Below are 15,065 nucleotides of genomic sequence, written 5' to 3'. Positions count from 1 at the left end.
TATAAAGAATGCAAGGATTCCTGACATTCTTTGTATCCTTACTAATTATTTAGTATTTTTGGATTTTGATTTCTTTTAGGCATCAATTCCACAACCCTAAAGTGTAATTAACCTATTTGAACAATATAGAGACCATGTGAGGTAAAAAAATAAAAATAAAAAAGTAGTGATTTGGGAGGATACGAAGAATGTGATGATTTATCACATTCTTGCTAATTTGTTAATATTTTTGGGCATCAATTCCACACCCTCTATGTGTAATTAATATATTTAAGCAATATACAAGTCATATGAGAACCAATTTTTTAAAAAAAAAAAATTCAAAAAAGAGGAGATTTAGAAGGGTACAAATAATGTGAGCATTCCTCACATTCTTCGTACATTTGCTAATTTTTTATTATTTTTGGATTTCAATTTTTTTTGTGCATCAATTCCACACCCCCTAGGTGTAATTAACTTATTTAAACAATATTCAACCCATATGAGGTCAATTTTTTTTTATAAAAATTCAAAGTGGAGATTTGGAAGGATATGAAGAATGTGAGACATCATTTCCACTCCCTCTAAGTGTAATTAACCTATTAAAACAATAGAGAAGTTATATGAGGTCCAAATTTAAAAAAAAATAAAAATTAAAAGAAGTGGAGATTTGGAAGGGTGCGAAGAAGGTGAGGATTTCTCATATTTTTCGTATCCTTACTAGTTTTTAAGTATTTTTGGATTTTGATTTTTTTTGGGTCTCAATTTCATATCCTCTAAGTGTAATTAATTAATTTAAACAATATCCAACCCATATCTAAAAAATTATAAAAAATTCAAGGAAGTAGAGATTTGGGAGGATATAGAGAATATGAAAAAAAAATTCTCAACTTCTTGACAACTAAGGTGGTGTTTGTTTTTTTACTTAATTCTAAATAGAAACTTAATACTTAATAGTATTAAATGTTAGGTTGTTTGTTTTTGTAGTATTTTATTTCTATTAAGTATTAAAAAGTAAAAAAACACCATTGTGTTATTTTTTCTATTTAGAAAAAGCCACATATTTTGGTTTTTTCTATTTAGTAAAAAGTTTATAATAAGTCATGAAAAAGTAAAAAAACAAACAACCTAAATTCTAAAACTAAATGGTTTTCAGCAAAAAGCCAAAAAAACAAACACCACCTAAGTTTAACAAGCTTATTTATACAATATGAAAGCCATATGAACGTGATTTTTGTTTTAAAAAAAAAAATTCAAAAAAAATGGAGATTCTCATTAGGGTATGCATTTTTTAAAACTTCAACATTCAATCAGGACCAGACAACCACATGTGAGAAGCGTTTGAATGTTTTTCTCTACTGCTAGCCACTGCCATTTTATGTGGACAATGAGCATATTAGCCGACCAACCGCTAGTGAGGAGCGGTCGAATTTTTTCTCTACCGCTAACCACTATCACTTTATGTGGATAATGGGTATATTAGTCAGTCAACCACTTTAATTGGTTGCGGTCTAGTATTTTCCCCTACTGCATGCCACCGCCACTAGGACACTAGAAGTTCCAAAATCATTATTCTTGCCTTGTGATTTTGGTAGCTTATTTTTAAGAGATCTTCAACAAATAAAAGTGTTGTTTAGCTACTCATCACACAATTTTATGTATATTAGAAAATATGAACATATAATAATCAATAAGACATAAGAAAGGTTGGTGAATTCCTTTGCTACCTCCATGCAATTCAAATATAAGCACTTCAAATCCCATGTACACTTACAAGAAACAAAACCAGAAATTTCAAACCTCCCATCCCTAACCCAAGTGGAACAACTTTGGCTTCCTCAAGAATATCCTGCCTTTGGCTCGATCTTGGAGCATCATTTGAAGCATCTGCTAAACCTTTTGTTGCTTGATCACTGTCACTTGAGCAGCTCAAAGAGCCTTCAATTGCATTAAATTAAACAAAATTATAAATAAATAAATTTAAAAAAAAATTCATATGATCGACCACTAAACAATGAACAATAAGAATCCAATTTCACTATTTATTAAACACGAATTTCATTCTAATTTGCCTTCTTGATTATCATCATTAGTGAAATGGATGCAAATGAATATAATTACCAACAATGACTAACTAAATATATAATAAAGTGAATAAACAGAAGGCAAGAAATTCATAAATATAAGATTTATAGTGGTTATGCCCTATATTGTCCTATGTCTACTTTTCTCAAACTCTAAGTTAAGGATTAAACTAGCTTTTAATACTTCAACCAAGCCTTAATTCTTTACACTTAGATTCTTGATTCCAAGGCACCTTCTTACACTTTTCCTCAAGACATTTCTCACTCTTGAATAGACTCAAAATGTAATAATTTAATAAAGTTAATGTCACAAAATCCTAGCACAAGTTTAAGTTGAACATGACAGAATTGAAAAGCAAGAATGAAGGCAATGCACTTAAACAAGGTGTTGAAAGTCTTTGGATTGAGGAGTGGTAAAATCATAAAGCTCTCCTAAGAATAAAAGCTTAAATAAGGTCTTACATATGGGATAGAAAGTCAAAGTAGCTGTTAGGTATGGTTTACCTCAACCGGTTAACCTTAGCTGGTTCACCAGTATGCTAGCCATTGGAGGTACAGACATAATAAGTAATTGTTAAAATGCAAACATGCTTGATTGGTTGAATTGGGTGATCCACTAGTGGGCTCAACCAGCTTTTAGTGCAACTGATGGTTACTACCAAAATATTCTATAAATTATAGAAAGTATAGAATGTAAAGAAATTAAAGTGAAGAAGATATTTGGAAAATCAATACAAGATATCAGGTAATGGATACATGAATCATTTATAATAGGCGAATAGCAAGTAAGTATATACAATAACATACGATCATTTAGTAGAAGAAACTTCCCAACATTATGGAAATATAAGCTGATGAAATGCATAAATCCAAAACTAACAAAAAAAAAAAAAAAAAACTATGCCTAATGTTTAGGTAAATATTGTTGGGAACCCTGAATTACTTCATTCCCATGTCATGGATCTCATAGGGGGCATGCATTTATCCCTAGGGATCTCTAAATCTAATGCAACAGAAAAAAAAATGGCTTCAAAACCATTTTAGAATAAAGATCTAGAGATTTGAAACTTATACTTGTGATATGGATATTCCTAAATTAAAATCTATTTGATGAAGAACATGCCTAAAAAATCTAGAGGTCTCGTACACCTAAGATCTTTCACTCGATGACTCAAACCATGATCTTGGCACTCCAAAGTGTGGGCAATGGAAGAGAGAAAACTTTGGATTTTTTTTTTTTTTTTTTCGTTCTCTTTGAAAGTGGAAGACAACTAATTGAAAATCATTAGGAAACCCTATAGGGTATTTATAAGGTTACCCACTAGACTTAAGTGACTTGAGCCCATCAAGACTCGAGTTACTTAATCTAACCTAAAAAGGGTCCTAATTAATTGATTAACCACATAAGGTCATCTAATTAATCAATTAGTCCAATCTAGAGACTTTGTTCATTATTCCCTATGCAACCTTCGTAATTACCCAAATGCCCTTATGCACAAGAATGAATTTAGAGCCAATCCATCCCTTAAAAACCATATTATCATGGTATATGAGCTTAGAGCGGGGACCACTAGGACTCATAGGAGTATTGGATCTCTCATAATCCAATTTTGAAGTTGATTCAACATTTCATTAAAGAAAATTAATTGCACTTGAGTACCTTATGTAAATAACAACGAGACGAAGTTCGAGTCTATGACCTACTATCCATTACATACAAACTCCCCATAAACTGGTATCCCTAATCTAACAATGTAGTGCTATCATCTATCAAAATTAAATTTCAAATCCTTAAGTTACAAATCCCACTTATTATGTGATTACTTGACATACACTAGCTCCAAGGAGCATATGTCAAATTTTACTAAAGGTATTACTGTAGCCATAGATTTCATGATGCTTTTATTGAGAATACCTGTTGCTACTAACCTTTATCAATAGTGACTCAATCCTCCTACCTGTTTCGAACAAGAAGCACGCATTTTGAACTTGAAAACATTTCGAACACGCATGGATAGTGGGTGAGTTCAAAATTCACTATGAATTTCAAACTTACCTTGTTGATTTCAAATTGGATATTTTTTCCCTCACCTATGAGTTTGAAATTGATTTGGAACTCACCAAAATTTTCAACTCAACCACTGTTGATTGATTTTGAGCTCCGAAACACGTCAAAACCAATTCGAATTGCCTTATCCAATTCAAAATGCATCATACTCATTTAGAACTCATAATTTTTGGAGTTTTTTTTAGTTTGTTTATGACTTTTCTTTGTAATAAGTGGCCAATGCCATGTGTTAGGTTATTGAATTTACTATATAAATTCTCTTAATTCTAAGGTTTAAGAGTTGTCTTCCGAGTTGTTTACATTTGTGGTGGAAAAAGACGGTGGTTTGTTTCTTTTCTTCTTTGTTGAATACATTGTTTATAGTTTTTTTATATTCAAATTATGGATTTTTACTCTATTATGGATTGTGAATGTGACATTACCCAAGCCAACTTGGGGCTTGAAGCATGAAAACCTAAGGGCTAGAAAACTTATAGGGACATTGGGTAAATTATTGTAACAATGAGATTAATTAATAGTTAGGTTACAATTTATGAATTTTCAATCCTATCCTTCCTAGTTATTTTAGGGAATGATATGGTAGGTTATTACCTAATATTAGTGATTCTTGGTAACTCTTAATCATTAGTTATCTTGGTCTTCTCTATCATTATCTACCCCAAAACAAAGCTATAAGGAGTAGCAAGGGTTAAAAAGCCAAACCTTGAATCGTTAATCAATCTCATTCATTTGATAGTTTTAGGAATCTATTTTAAAAAGGAAAAAAAAATTAGTTTTTAGATACAATTATGAGTTATAGAGCTTAGGTTGATCGCGAGCGACCGAGGATACCAACCCCTAAGATCACTCTACCTAAGAAACCCTTGTTCCCTCTGATTTTTATACCTAAAGTTGGATTATGGAAGGCCTCAAATTTGAATCAATTGAATTAAAAATCAGTATTCACTTTATTATTGTTTTAGTTTCCTTTACTTAGTTTCATTTCATAAAAAAATTAATTCACATATTATTTTTCACTTTAAAATAAAAATAAAAATAACTCATTTATCTGAGTATTGACAAATTCCACAAACCAATCCCTAAGCACAACACCTAGAATACTACAAGAACTGTGGTGATTCTTTTTTTGGTTTTTCTTGGCCAGAGTTGCTATGTTCAAGGCTTAAGTATTTTGGTACAACAAAGAGAATCGATCATGGCATCAACAATATAAGCAACATCAATAGCTACTAGGTGGTTGGGACCACTTTCTTGAACAAATGTACCAATGGCTACCACATGCATTTTCCTTTGTGCCCATCGCCAAATAACACATTCATACCTTAATATGTTAGAAAATGTGAGTGTTACAAATAAATAAATACATATTTTAAATGAGAAAATAGACATTAAAGATAATTTAAATTATGAAGAAAAAAAGTTTCTTGTAAAAATGACTATAAGAACATAAAGAAAAGGCGATAACAAGACTACAAGAGTGTATCAATAATGAGTGTTAAAGCTAGCATTATCGCATGGGTTTTGTTTTTGTTACTTTTCTAGGCATGAATGAGTGCGTTATTAGGGATTTCAAAATAAAAGGCTATGCATCAAATAGATTCACTACTTCATTTGTAAATAAGAGCATGAGATTAAAAATTGAATATAAAAAGAAATTAGATTATTGCAAGAGTAAAATAGATTTTCTTTTTGTTTGGTTTTTTATTTTTTGATATGACACTACAACATTCCTATTCATGTGTTAAGATATTTAGGAGACTTTTTATATAGTATTATTATATTTCTATTCTTAGTCTCCCAACTAAGTTCTCAAGGTCTAAATAAATCTCTATAGCCATCCAAAGATAAATTAGTGAGGTGACACTTGTGTAAGACTACTATTTGTAAATAAGGTGTCATTATTTATTGCAATAAATATATACAATCATGTCATATTCTTCATTCTTTGTTCTTTAATCTCTTTTTCGATTATATATTTAATTTTATCTTTGTAATTTCATTATTTTCATATATCATTCTAATTAATCATTCAGCGTTATTTTTAGTTTTCTATTTTCTTATAATTGTGTATTTGATCATTATTATTCCTAATTTGTTATATTTTTCTTTCATTTTTTATTTTTACTTTTAGTTACACATTTATTTTATCATTTTAGTTTCATTATTTTCATATATTATTATTAAGAAAATGATAAATTTTTAAATATAGATCAATATCTTCCATCATCCTATTTAATCACTTAGTTTTATTTTTATTTTTGTATTTTCTTATAATTTTATATATAATTATTATTTATCTTAATTTTTGGTTTTATTTATATCGTAGATGGTAGTTAACAGAATTTGTATTAAATTCATTTATTAACGGATAAGGAAATGATTTGTTTTGATAATAGACATTATCAGGAAGATTTTTTTACTTAATCCTCTCCTCAAAATAACGACATCAGTTATAAAACTCAAAATAATGAAATCTTATTGAAAAGGTGAACCTCTTTAGCACATTAAAATAACCTAAATTTTTATATCTTGTTTGATATTAAATTTATCTACTGTTACTTCAATAAAATCATCTTTATCAAGCATATCACTTCATTTTTTATTGATTAAATTTAGAGTTTTTTAGAATTCATAACAATACACAAAAGAAGTCTTCAAAAGAATAAAATTTTCACATACTTGGACTATGATCGTAAGAACTTGATTGTTAATTAGATCTCTAAGAGTCTTCCAACGAGAACATGAAATAAAAAACTTCTTTGATGGTCTTTTGAACTTGATTGCGAGTGAGATTCCCTGAAGAAAAAAAAGAAAAAAAACTCTCAAACTTATCAAAAAAAAAAAAAAGAGATTTTGAAACTTTCATTTTTTTCTTTTTAATTTTAGTGTAAAATGGGAAAAAATATTGTCTATTCATGCACTCCAATAGTGTTTTCAAATTTATTCCACAATTACTCTTAAAAGTAAAGGACAAAGTACACACCAATTTAATACCATCTGTTAACAAGTACATGTGTCATTTATTTTTATTATTTTTATCACATCAATATATCTCTCTTACCATTTTCCACATTTCCATTTTTTTCTTTTTTTTTCCTCTCCTGCCACCATAATCCATTGTCACCTATTATAGTTTTTATTATTATTTTTCTTTTCTTCATTTATATTATTTTTAATATGCTTGTGCATTTTTTTCATAAAACTTCTTTAATTTTAATTTATTTTTACTCTCTAATTTGTCTATATTTATTGATTTTAATTATTTTTTTGACATATTAAACTTAAAATGATAATATATAATAAATAATTAATATAAAAAATTAAATAAAAAAATATATATATAATGGACAAAAATGAAAATATTATCCCACAAATAATAATGATTTTAAATATTAATTATAATAATAAATTTTATAAATTAAGGTTTAAATTTAAAATTTCCATTTTATTATTTAGAAGTTTATAATATAAGATTTTTTATATTAATACTAAACAAAAGATTTATTTATTTTGTAAATTCTATCACATGTAAAAGTAAAAATATCATTGTAATACTATTTTATTATTTACATTATTTTTCTTTTAACTTTTATTTTAAATTTATCATATCAAAATCACAATAAGTGATGGTGCTTTTATAATTTTTCTTATGATTTTAAATTGATTGTGGATCTAAGTTTTTTTTTGTTAAAATCTTTAATTTTTAATAAAAATAAAATATAAAATAAAGTATATTTTTCATAAAAATTGTATTTAACCTTTTATATTAATTTCATAAAAAATAGGTACATACTTAAAAAAAAAAAAAAGGTAAATTAATGCTTAGGAGAACCAGAAACACTACATACTTATCATGGTGTATATATTCATTTGGGACCCTCGATAAGTAATTGGAGGTCTTTGCCCACCTCAAAAAGAACTTTGGGATCCTAGGTATATCCATTCTTAGAGGAACCAAGACCCCTATTTTCATTTTCATGGTTCATATATTCATTTGGGGACCCTTGAGAAGGAATTAGATGTTATTCCCCACCCTAAAATGGACATTGGAACCCAATGTACATCCTAAAGACAAATTGGTACATCATTTACAAAATTTGGTACATAGTTCATAAAATTTGGCACATCCTTAAAACAATTTTGTACATCCAATCCATGAGCTACCAGGACCTCTATATTATTACCCATGGTTCATTTATTTCTTCAGGGATCTTTAAGAAATAATTAGAGGTTGTTCCCTACTCATAAAAGAACTTTGGAACCCTAGGTACATCCTTTAAGTAATACCTCCTATCTTGTCCTCCAAATGAATAAGACGTTACCTACCAACTCAATTTTATAAGGAAATGGATTTTAAAATGCAAATAAGTGATTGGCAATATCTAAGAAATTCAATGCTTAACCTAATATGAATATAAAAATTCAAGATAACCAATAATTAAAATAATATAAAGATGAATACAAATATTATTTAAAAACTACTTGTTTATAAATTTAAGTTATTAGGTAAGACATCCCATCTCATCCACCAAATGAATAGGTCATTGCCTAACAACTTAAATTTGTGAGAAAATAGATCATAAAGTACAAACAATTAGTTAATGATATTTAAGAAATTTAATGTTATCTCTCTCTTAAGATTAATATAAAAATTTAAGATGAGGAAATAGTTGTTTCATATTTAAAATAGAATATCTTAATAATTAAAAATAATATAAAAATAAATACTAACATTATTTAAAATCCATTTGCTTATAAATTTAAGTTGTTAGATAATACATACTATTTTATCCTTCAAATAAATTAGATCTTAGAATGCAAAACAATTGGTTGACTATATCTAAGAAATTCAATACCTAACAACTCAAATTTGTAAGTAATTAGATTTTAAAATATGAACATTTGATTGATGATATCTAAGAAATTCAATTTTTTATTTGACCTAAAATGAATATAAAAATTTGGTTTGGGGATTGTTTGCTCAACTATTGAAACTTAATAACAAGATCGGAAGGGACAAAACTTATGGGGATATGTTTGCCAATAGAGTGACGAAAATAAGGAATGGGTAGCATTTAGTACTTGATTCAAAGAGTAAAAGTTAAATGGAAGTATCAAGCAATATTGGGTTTGGAAATGATAGTGCACTTTTTAAAAGTCATATATCGGTAGAATGAAGAGAAAATTAAAACAAATGAACTTTAATTTTTTGGTATTTTCGATACTAAAAGGGTGTTTTGATACAAATGAACAAATGAACATTTTAAGAGCTGTAGTTGGACATGGAACACTACCCTCTGCTTGTATCTATCCACCCATGTCGCCTGCAGTTGAAGGTTAGCTTCAAATGTCAGGAAATGGGGTTTTTCCTTATTATTATCCTCCACAACCAAAGTTCCCAACTACAGATGAATCCCTTAGGCCACCAATGGTTCCTACAGAAGTCTGGGCCCATGTCAATCCTTCGAACCACCACCTTGTGTGACAAAAGTTGTGCAATAGAGGCTGAAAATTTCTTATTATCCAGAATGTGAAACACACATGACTTATATAGGAAGAGAGGTGGATATTTACATAAAGACTCCTACTCCCAGTTTAACTAAAATGATAAACATTCCTACTCTTAGTTTAACTAAAAGGACAAACATTATAACTGATAAACGTTTACAACAGATGGACATTATCACTTAGTGGCTAAGCATTATCTTTTCTGTTACTCCCCCTCAAGTTGGTGCATGAAGATCTCGAATGCCCAACTTGCTTGATAAGAAAAGGAATTGTTGTCTTCCAAGTGCTTTGGTGAATATGTCTACTACCTGCAGCTTTGAAGGAAGATATGTTGTCACTATCTCACCTGATTGCACCTTCTCTCGAACAAAATGACAGTATATTTCGATGTGTTTGGTCCTCTCATGGAATACGGGATTTGTTGCAATGTGTAAAGCAGCTTTATTATCACAATATAATTTCATTGGCTTATCATGAAGCACTCCTAATGATGTAAGAAGAGATTTTAGCCATGTTAACTCTCTTGTTGCCATTGCCATGGAACAGTACTCTGCTTCTGCTAAAGATCTTGATATAGTTCCTTGCTTTTTGCACCTCCACGAAATTGGTAATGTCCCAAGTTTAACGCAACATCCACTAATTGATCGTCTTGTTAATGGACAACTTGCCCATTCCGAATCTGAATAACAATAAAGTTGAAGATCATTTTCTGCTTTCAAAACTATTCCTTGACCTGGTCCTTTCTTCAGATATTGAATGACTCTATAAGCTGCATCTAGGTGTTCTTCTCGTGGGATTTGCATGAATTGTGACAAAACATGAAAAGCATACGTTAGGTCTGGCCTTGTTATAGTCAAGTATATCAATCATCCCACAAGTCGCCTGTACATTCCTGGGCCATTTAGAAATCTCCCATTAGCAAGTGCTAGTTTGTGGTTTTCTTCCATTGGAAATTCCACTAGTCTCGCTCTTAACAGCCCACATTCCTGTATAATGTTTAAAACATATTTTCGTTGTGATTAAAATAATCCATCCTTGCCTCTTGCCACCTCGATTCCAAGAATGTATTTCAGTTGTCCCAGATTCTTGATTCCAGATTTTATGTCAAGAAAGTTTTTGAAAGCTTCGCATACTTTGTTGTCATTCTCAGCCAATATTAAATCATCCACATATACCAATAGGTTCATCACTATGTTTCCACGTCGATAAGTAAAGAGTGAATAATCAGCCAATGATTATTGAAAACCATATTCTTTCAAAGCTGTCGTGAGTTTCGCAAACCATTGTCTCGATGCCTATTTCAATCCATACAACAATTTTTGTAACTTGCAAACTTTGTTCTTTCCAGTGGCCTTGAACCCTTCTAGCAGCTTCATATACACTTCTTCTTCAAGGTCTCCGTGTAGAAATGCGTTGTTTACGTCCATTTGGTGTAATTCCCGGCTTTTCACCACTACAACAGCTAGAAAGCACCTTACACTTGTCATTTTTGCCACTGGAGCAAACGCCTCTTGATAGTTTATTCCTTCAATCTGTGTAAATCCCTGCGCCACTAACCTCGCTTTGTACCACTCGATTGATCCATTTGTGTTGTATTTTATTTTGTATATCCACTTGCATCCTATTGCTTTCTTTTCTGGCGGTGGGTCAACTACTTTCCATGTCTGATTAGCCTCCAATGCTTCAATTTCCTTTGCCATGGCTTCTCTCCATCTGTTATCTGTAATCGCTTCTTTGTAAGTTCTTGGTTCCTTTTCAATATTTATTGCTGCAAGAAAAGCTCGATGGCCAACATAAAATTTTGTATAAGTCACATAATTCGCAATAGGATAAGGCTCACTTGAGGGTACCTTTTGGATTGAGCTTGCCTTGGAACAAAGTGTACTTAAGCTTTTAGCCGAATAACATATATAATCTTGGAGATGTCTCGGTTCTTTGTGTTGTCTATGTCCCCTACCAAGCATCTTCCCCTGGCTTTGATCCTCTCATGTCTTCATATTTTCTTCCCCTTTCTTCCTTTCACTATTTTTCTCACTCTCTCTTTCACATGTTTTCTTTACTATGACATTATCATCTTCAATGTAAGATTCTATGTTCCCATTGTTTTGGAATTTTTGTTCCTTATCTCCCTTGCTGCTTTGACAAAAAGGAAAAATTGTTTCATGGAATATTACATCCCTACTCTCAAACTGTTCTTTAGTTTCTAGATCGTGAAGTTTCCATCATTTCTTTCCATAGGGATAACCTAAAAATACACATCGCCGGCTTCTAGCATTAAACTTATCATTACTATGTGACTTTTTATGGGCATAACACAAACTACCAAAGACTCTCAAGTGCTCATAATTCGGTTTCTCACCAAATAATATTTCATAAGGCGTCTTTCCATCTAATATAGGTGTTGGGGTTCGATTTATCAAGTATGCTGCTGTTAAAACACATTCTCCTCAAAAATCTATTAGTAGACAAGCTTGAAATCGCAATGTCCTAGCAATATTTAATGTGTTGGTGTTTTCTCTCCACTCTCCCATTTTGTTGCGGGGTGTTTACCAGGCTGCTCTCCCTTAATATTCCTTCTCTCTTATAGAAACTCATCATTTGTCCTGAGCAAAATTCTAATCCATTATCACTTCTGATGCATTTAATCGGTTTATCAAATTGCGTTTTGGTCATAAAACAAAAATTTTGTAAAATATCTTTGGTTTCGCTCTTTTCTTTCATGAGATATATCCACACCCCTCTACTATGATCATCTACAATGGTAAGAAAATAATGTGCCCCTGAAGTAGTGGGAATTCGATATGGACCCCATATATCTACATGTATGAGATTAAAAATTTCAGATGCTCTTTTATTACTCAACTGAAAAGAATTTCGTACTTGTTTTCCATGACAACATGAATCACAAACATAGTCCTCAATTCTCTTCATCACATTATTTCCTAAACTATGAATGGAAGCTAAAACACAACTTGAAGGATGCCCTAACCTCTTGTGCCATAATTCATACTTTTCTTCTACTTTCACTGCGTTCACCTTCTTTTCTTGTAATGGCTTGTAGTAGTACACTCCATTCCTTAGCTTACCCACTCCAATCGGATTCCTCGAATTACGGTCCTGTATCACACAAAACGAATTAGTAAATGTGACTAGATAATCTTTTTCTTTTAATAATTGGCCTATAGAGATTAAATTTCATTTCAAGGTAGGGACGTATAGAACATCTTTTAAGCATCAATCTTTAGAGAGCTTCACATATCCCATTTCATTTCCTATGGTTTTTGTTCCATCAGGCAGTCCCACACATGCTATCTCCCTTTTACGTAGCCAATCGAACAAATCTCTCCTTCCTGTCATATGCATGGATGCACCATTATCCAATATCCATTCTTCCATAATTTTATTCTTATCAGTCAGTTTTTCTGCATTACTGCTTCCATTTCTGAGTAGAGCCATGAGTTTTTAGAAGTTGTCATCATTCAGTCTTGGGATCATACTACGTTCCACATCATGTCCAATGCACTGTCCTTTTTCTTGCGTATCTGCTTCAGCAACTGCATTTGCATAATGAACGCGTCCTGAAGTTGCTCCTCTTCCAGCATAACTGTTGTAGCCACATCCACATCCCCTTCCTCATCCCATCTGGCGTGTTAGCCACCAGTCGGGATATCTTTTTAGCAATCTGCAACATCATGTCCCGTCTTTCCGCAATATGTACAACTCCCACTTTTATTTGTTTGTCCCTCATGTTTCTCTGTCTTTGCTGTAAAAACTGTTATTTCAGCACGATCAGCTCCTCTGGCCATGCTACGATGGTGTTCTTCTTGTGTAACCATCGCATATATTTTTCCCAAAGTAGGTAAGGGATCAAGGGCTAAGATAGACGATCTCATAGTCCCGAATGTAGTTTCATCTAGACCCATGAGAAACTGATGTGCCTTCTCATCTTCTCTACTTTTCATTATTGCTTGAGCTGCTCCACAAGTACACTCAGGTATCTCGATGTATTGATTTAATTCATCCCACATGCCTTTTATTTTGGCATAATATGCAGCAACTGTCATTCCTTCTTGTTTCAAGTTCACGATTTCACTTCTAAGTTGATGAACCCTCGGAGCATTTCCAACAGCATATCTTTCTTTGAGATCCTCCCACATGTCTTTTGCAGTCTGCGCATAGGCTACACTCGAATGTAAACTCTTGTCGATCACATTAAACATCCATGATATAACCATCGAGTTACATGCTTCCCATGCATTCAATTCGTTTCCATTTTCTCCTTTTGGTTTGTTTACTGTCCCATCAATGATCCCAAGCTTGTTTTTTTGCTCTCAATGCATTTCTAACAGCCTTCTCCCACATATCATAATTTTCACCATTGAACACACATGTCGTGATGGTAGCCCCTGGATTATCAGATGGATGTAGGTAAAGAGGTGAAGATGGTTCTATCATCTTTGTGTGAATCGAAGATTTTTCTGCCATGATATATTTTCTTCAGGTATCTGGCTCTGATACAATGACAAAAGTTGTAGAATAAAGGCTAAAATTTTCTTATTATCCAGAATGTGAAACACGTACGACTTACATAGAAAGAGAGGTGGATATTTACATAAAGACTCCTACTCTCAGTTTAACTAAAAGGATAAACATTCCTACTCCTAGTTTAACTAAAAGGATAAACATTATAACTAATAAACGTTTACAACAGATGGACATTATCACTTAGTGGCTAAGCATTATCTTTTCTGTTACTGTGCCACCAGTGATTACTGCAGAAGTCTAGCCCCATGTTAATCCTTCGAACCACCCTGTGCCACCAGTGGTTCCTGCAGAAGTCTTGGCCTACGTCAATCATTCGAACCACCACCCTGTGCCACCAGGGGTTCCTGCACAAGTCTTCGCCCAAGTCAATCCTCCAAACCACCTTGCGCCCCCGATGGTTCCAATTCTACCCCAAGTCAATCTTGCAAACCAAGGCGAGGCCATTTATCAAAATGGACCAACAATACTCAATGTCCAGCAAATGCTCACTCTTCAGCAAATGCGCAGGACTGCTCAGGTTCGCTAAACCAGCTTCAATCCATTTTTTGTTTTGTTTTTCGTTTTCGGTTTTGTTTTTGTTTTTTGTTTTTAGTTTTTTTTCTTCCCAACTCTTCTACACGTGTTTTCTCTCAAGCTACTTCTTTCCATCAAGTAAAAGTGCATTTGAGAATAATTGTGAAAAGTATTTATAGTTTTTCTGACATTTGAATTATAAAAATTTTCAAATATTAAAAATATTAAAAGTCATATATAGGTAGAATGAAGAGAAAATTAGAACAAATGAACTTTAATTTTTTGGTATTTTCGATACTAAAAGGGTGTTTTGATGCAAATGAACAAATGAACATTTTGCTGAGAGAAAATCTTGGAAGGAGTGAGAA

General features: G+C 31.7%; 1 protein-coding gene across 1 annotated transcript; it reads right to left on the bottom strand.

The window, feature by feature from the left end:
• Positions 1–13,313: 13,313 nt before the first annotated feature.
• On the bottom strand, positions 13,314–13,874 carry LOC109122167 (uncharacterized). The gene has a single exon (XM_019218551.1). The coding sequence runs from the start codon at positions 13,872–13,874 to the stop codon at positions 13,314–13,316; it is 561 nt and encodes a 186-aa protein (XP_019074096.1).
• Between the last annotated feature and the right edge of the window lie 1,191 nt (positions 13,875–15,065).

Source organism: Vitis vinifera, chromosome 3 (genome assembly GCF_030704535.1).
Source record: "Vitis vinifera cultivar Pinot Noir 40024 chromosome 3, ASM3070453v1".
Lineage (NCBI taxonomy): Eukaryota > Viridiplantae > Streptophyta > Magnoliopsida > Vitales > Vitaceae > Vitis > Vitis vinifera.
The sequence above is the reverse complement of the archived record's forward strand: the minus strand, read 5'-3'. Positions and strand labels throughout refer to the sequence as shown.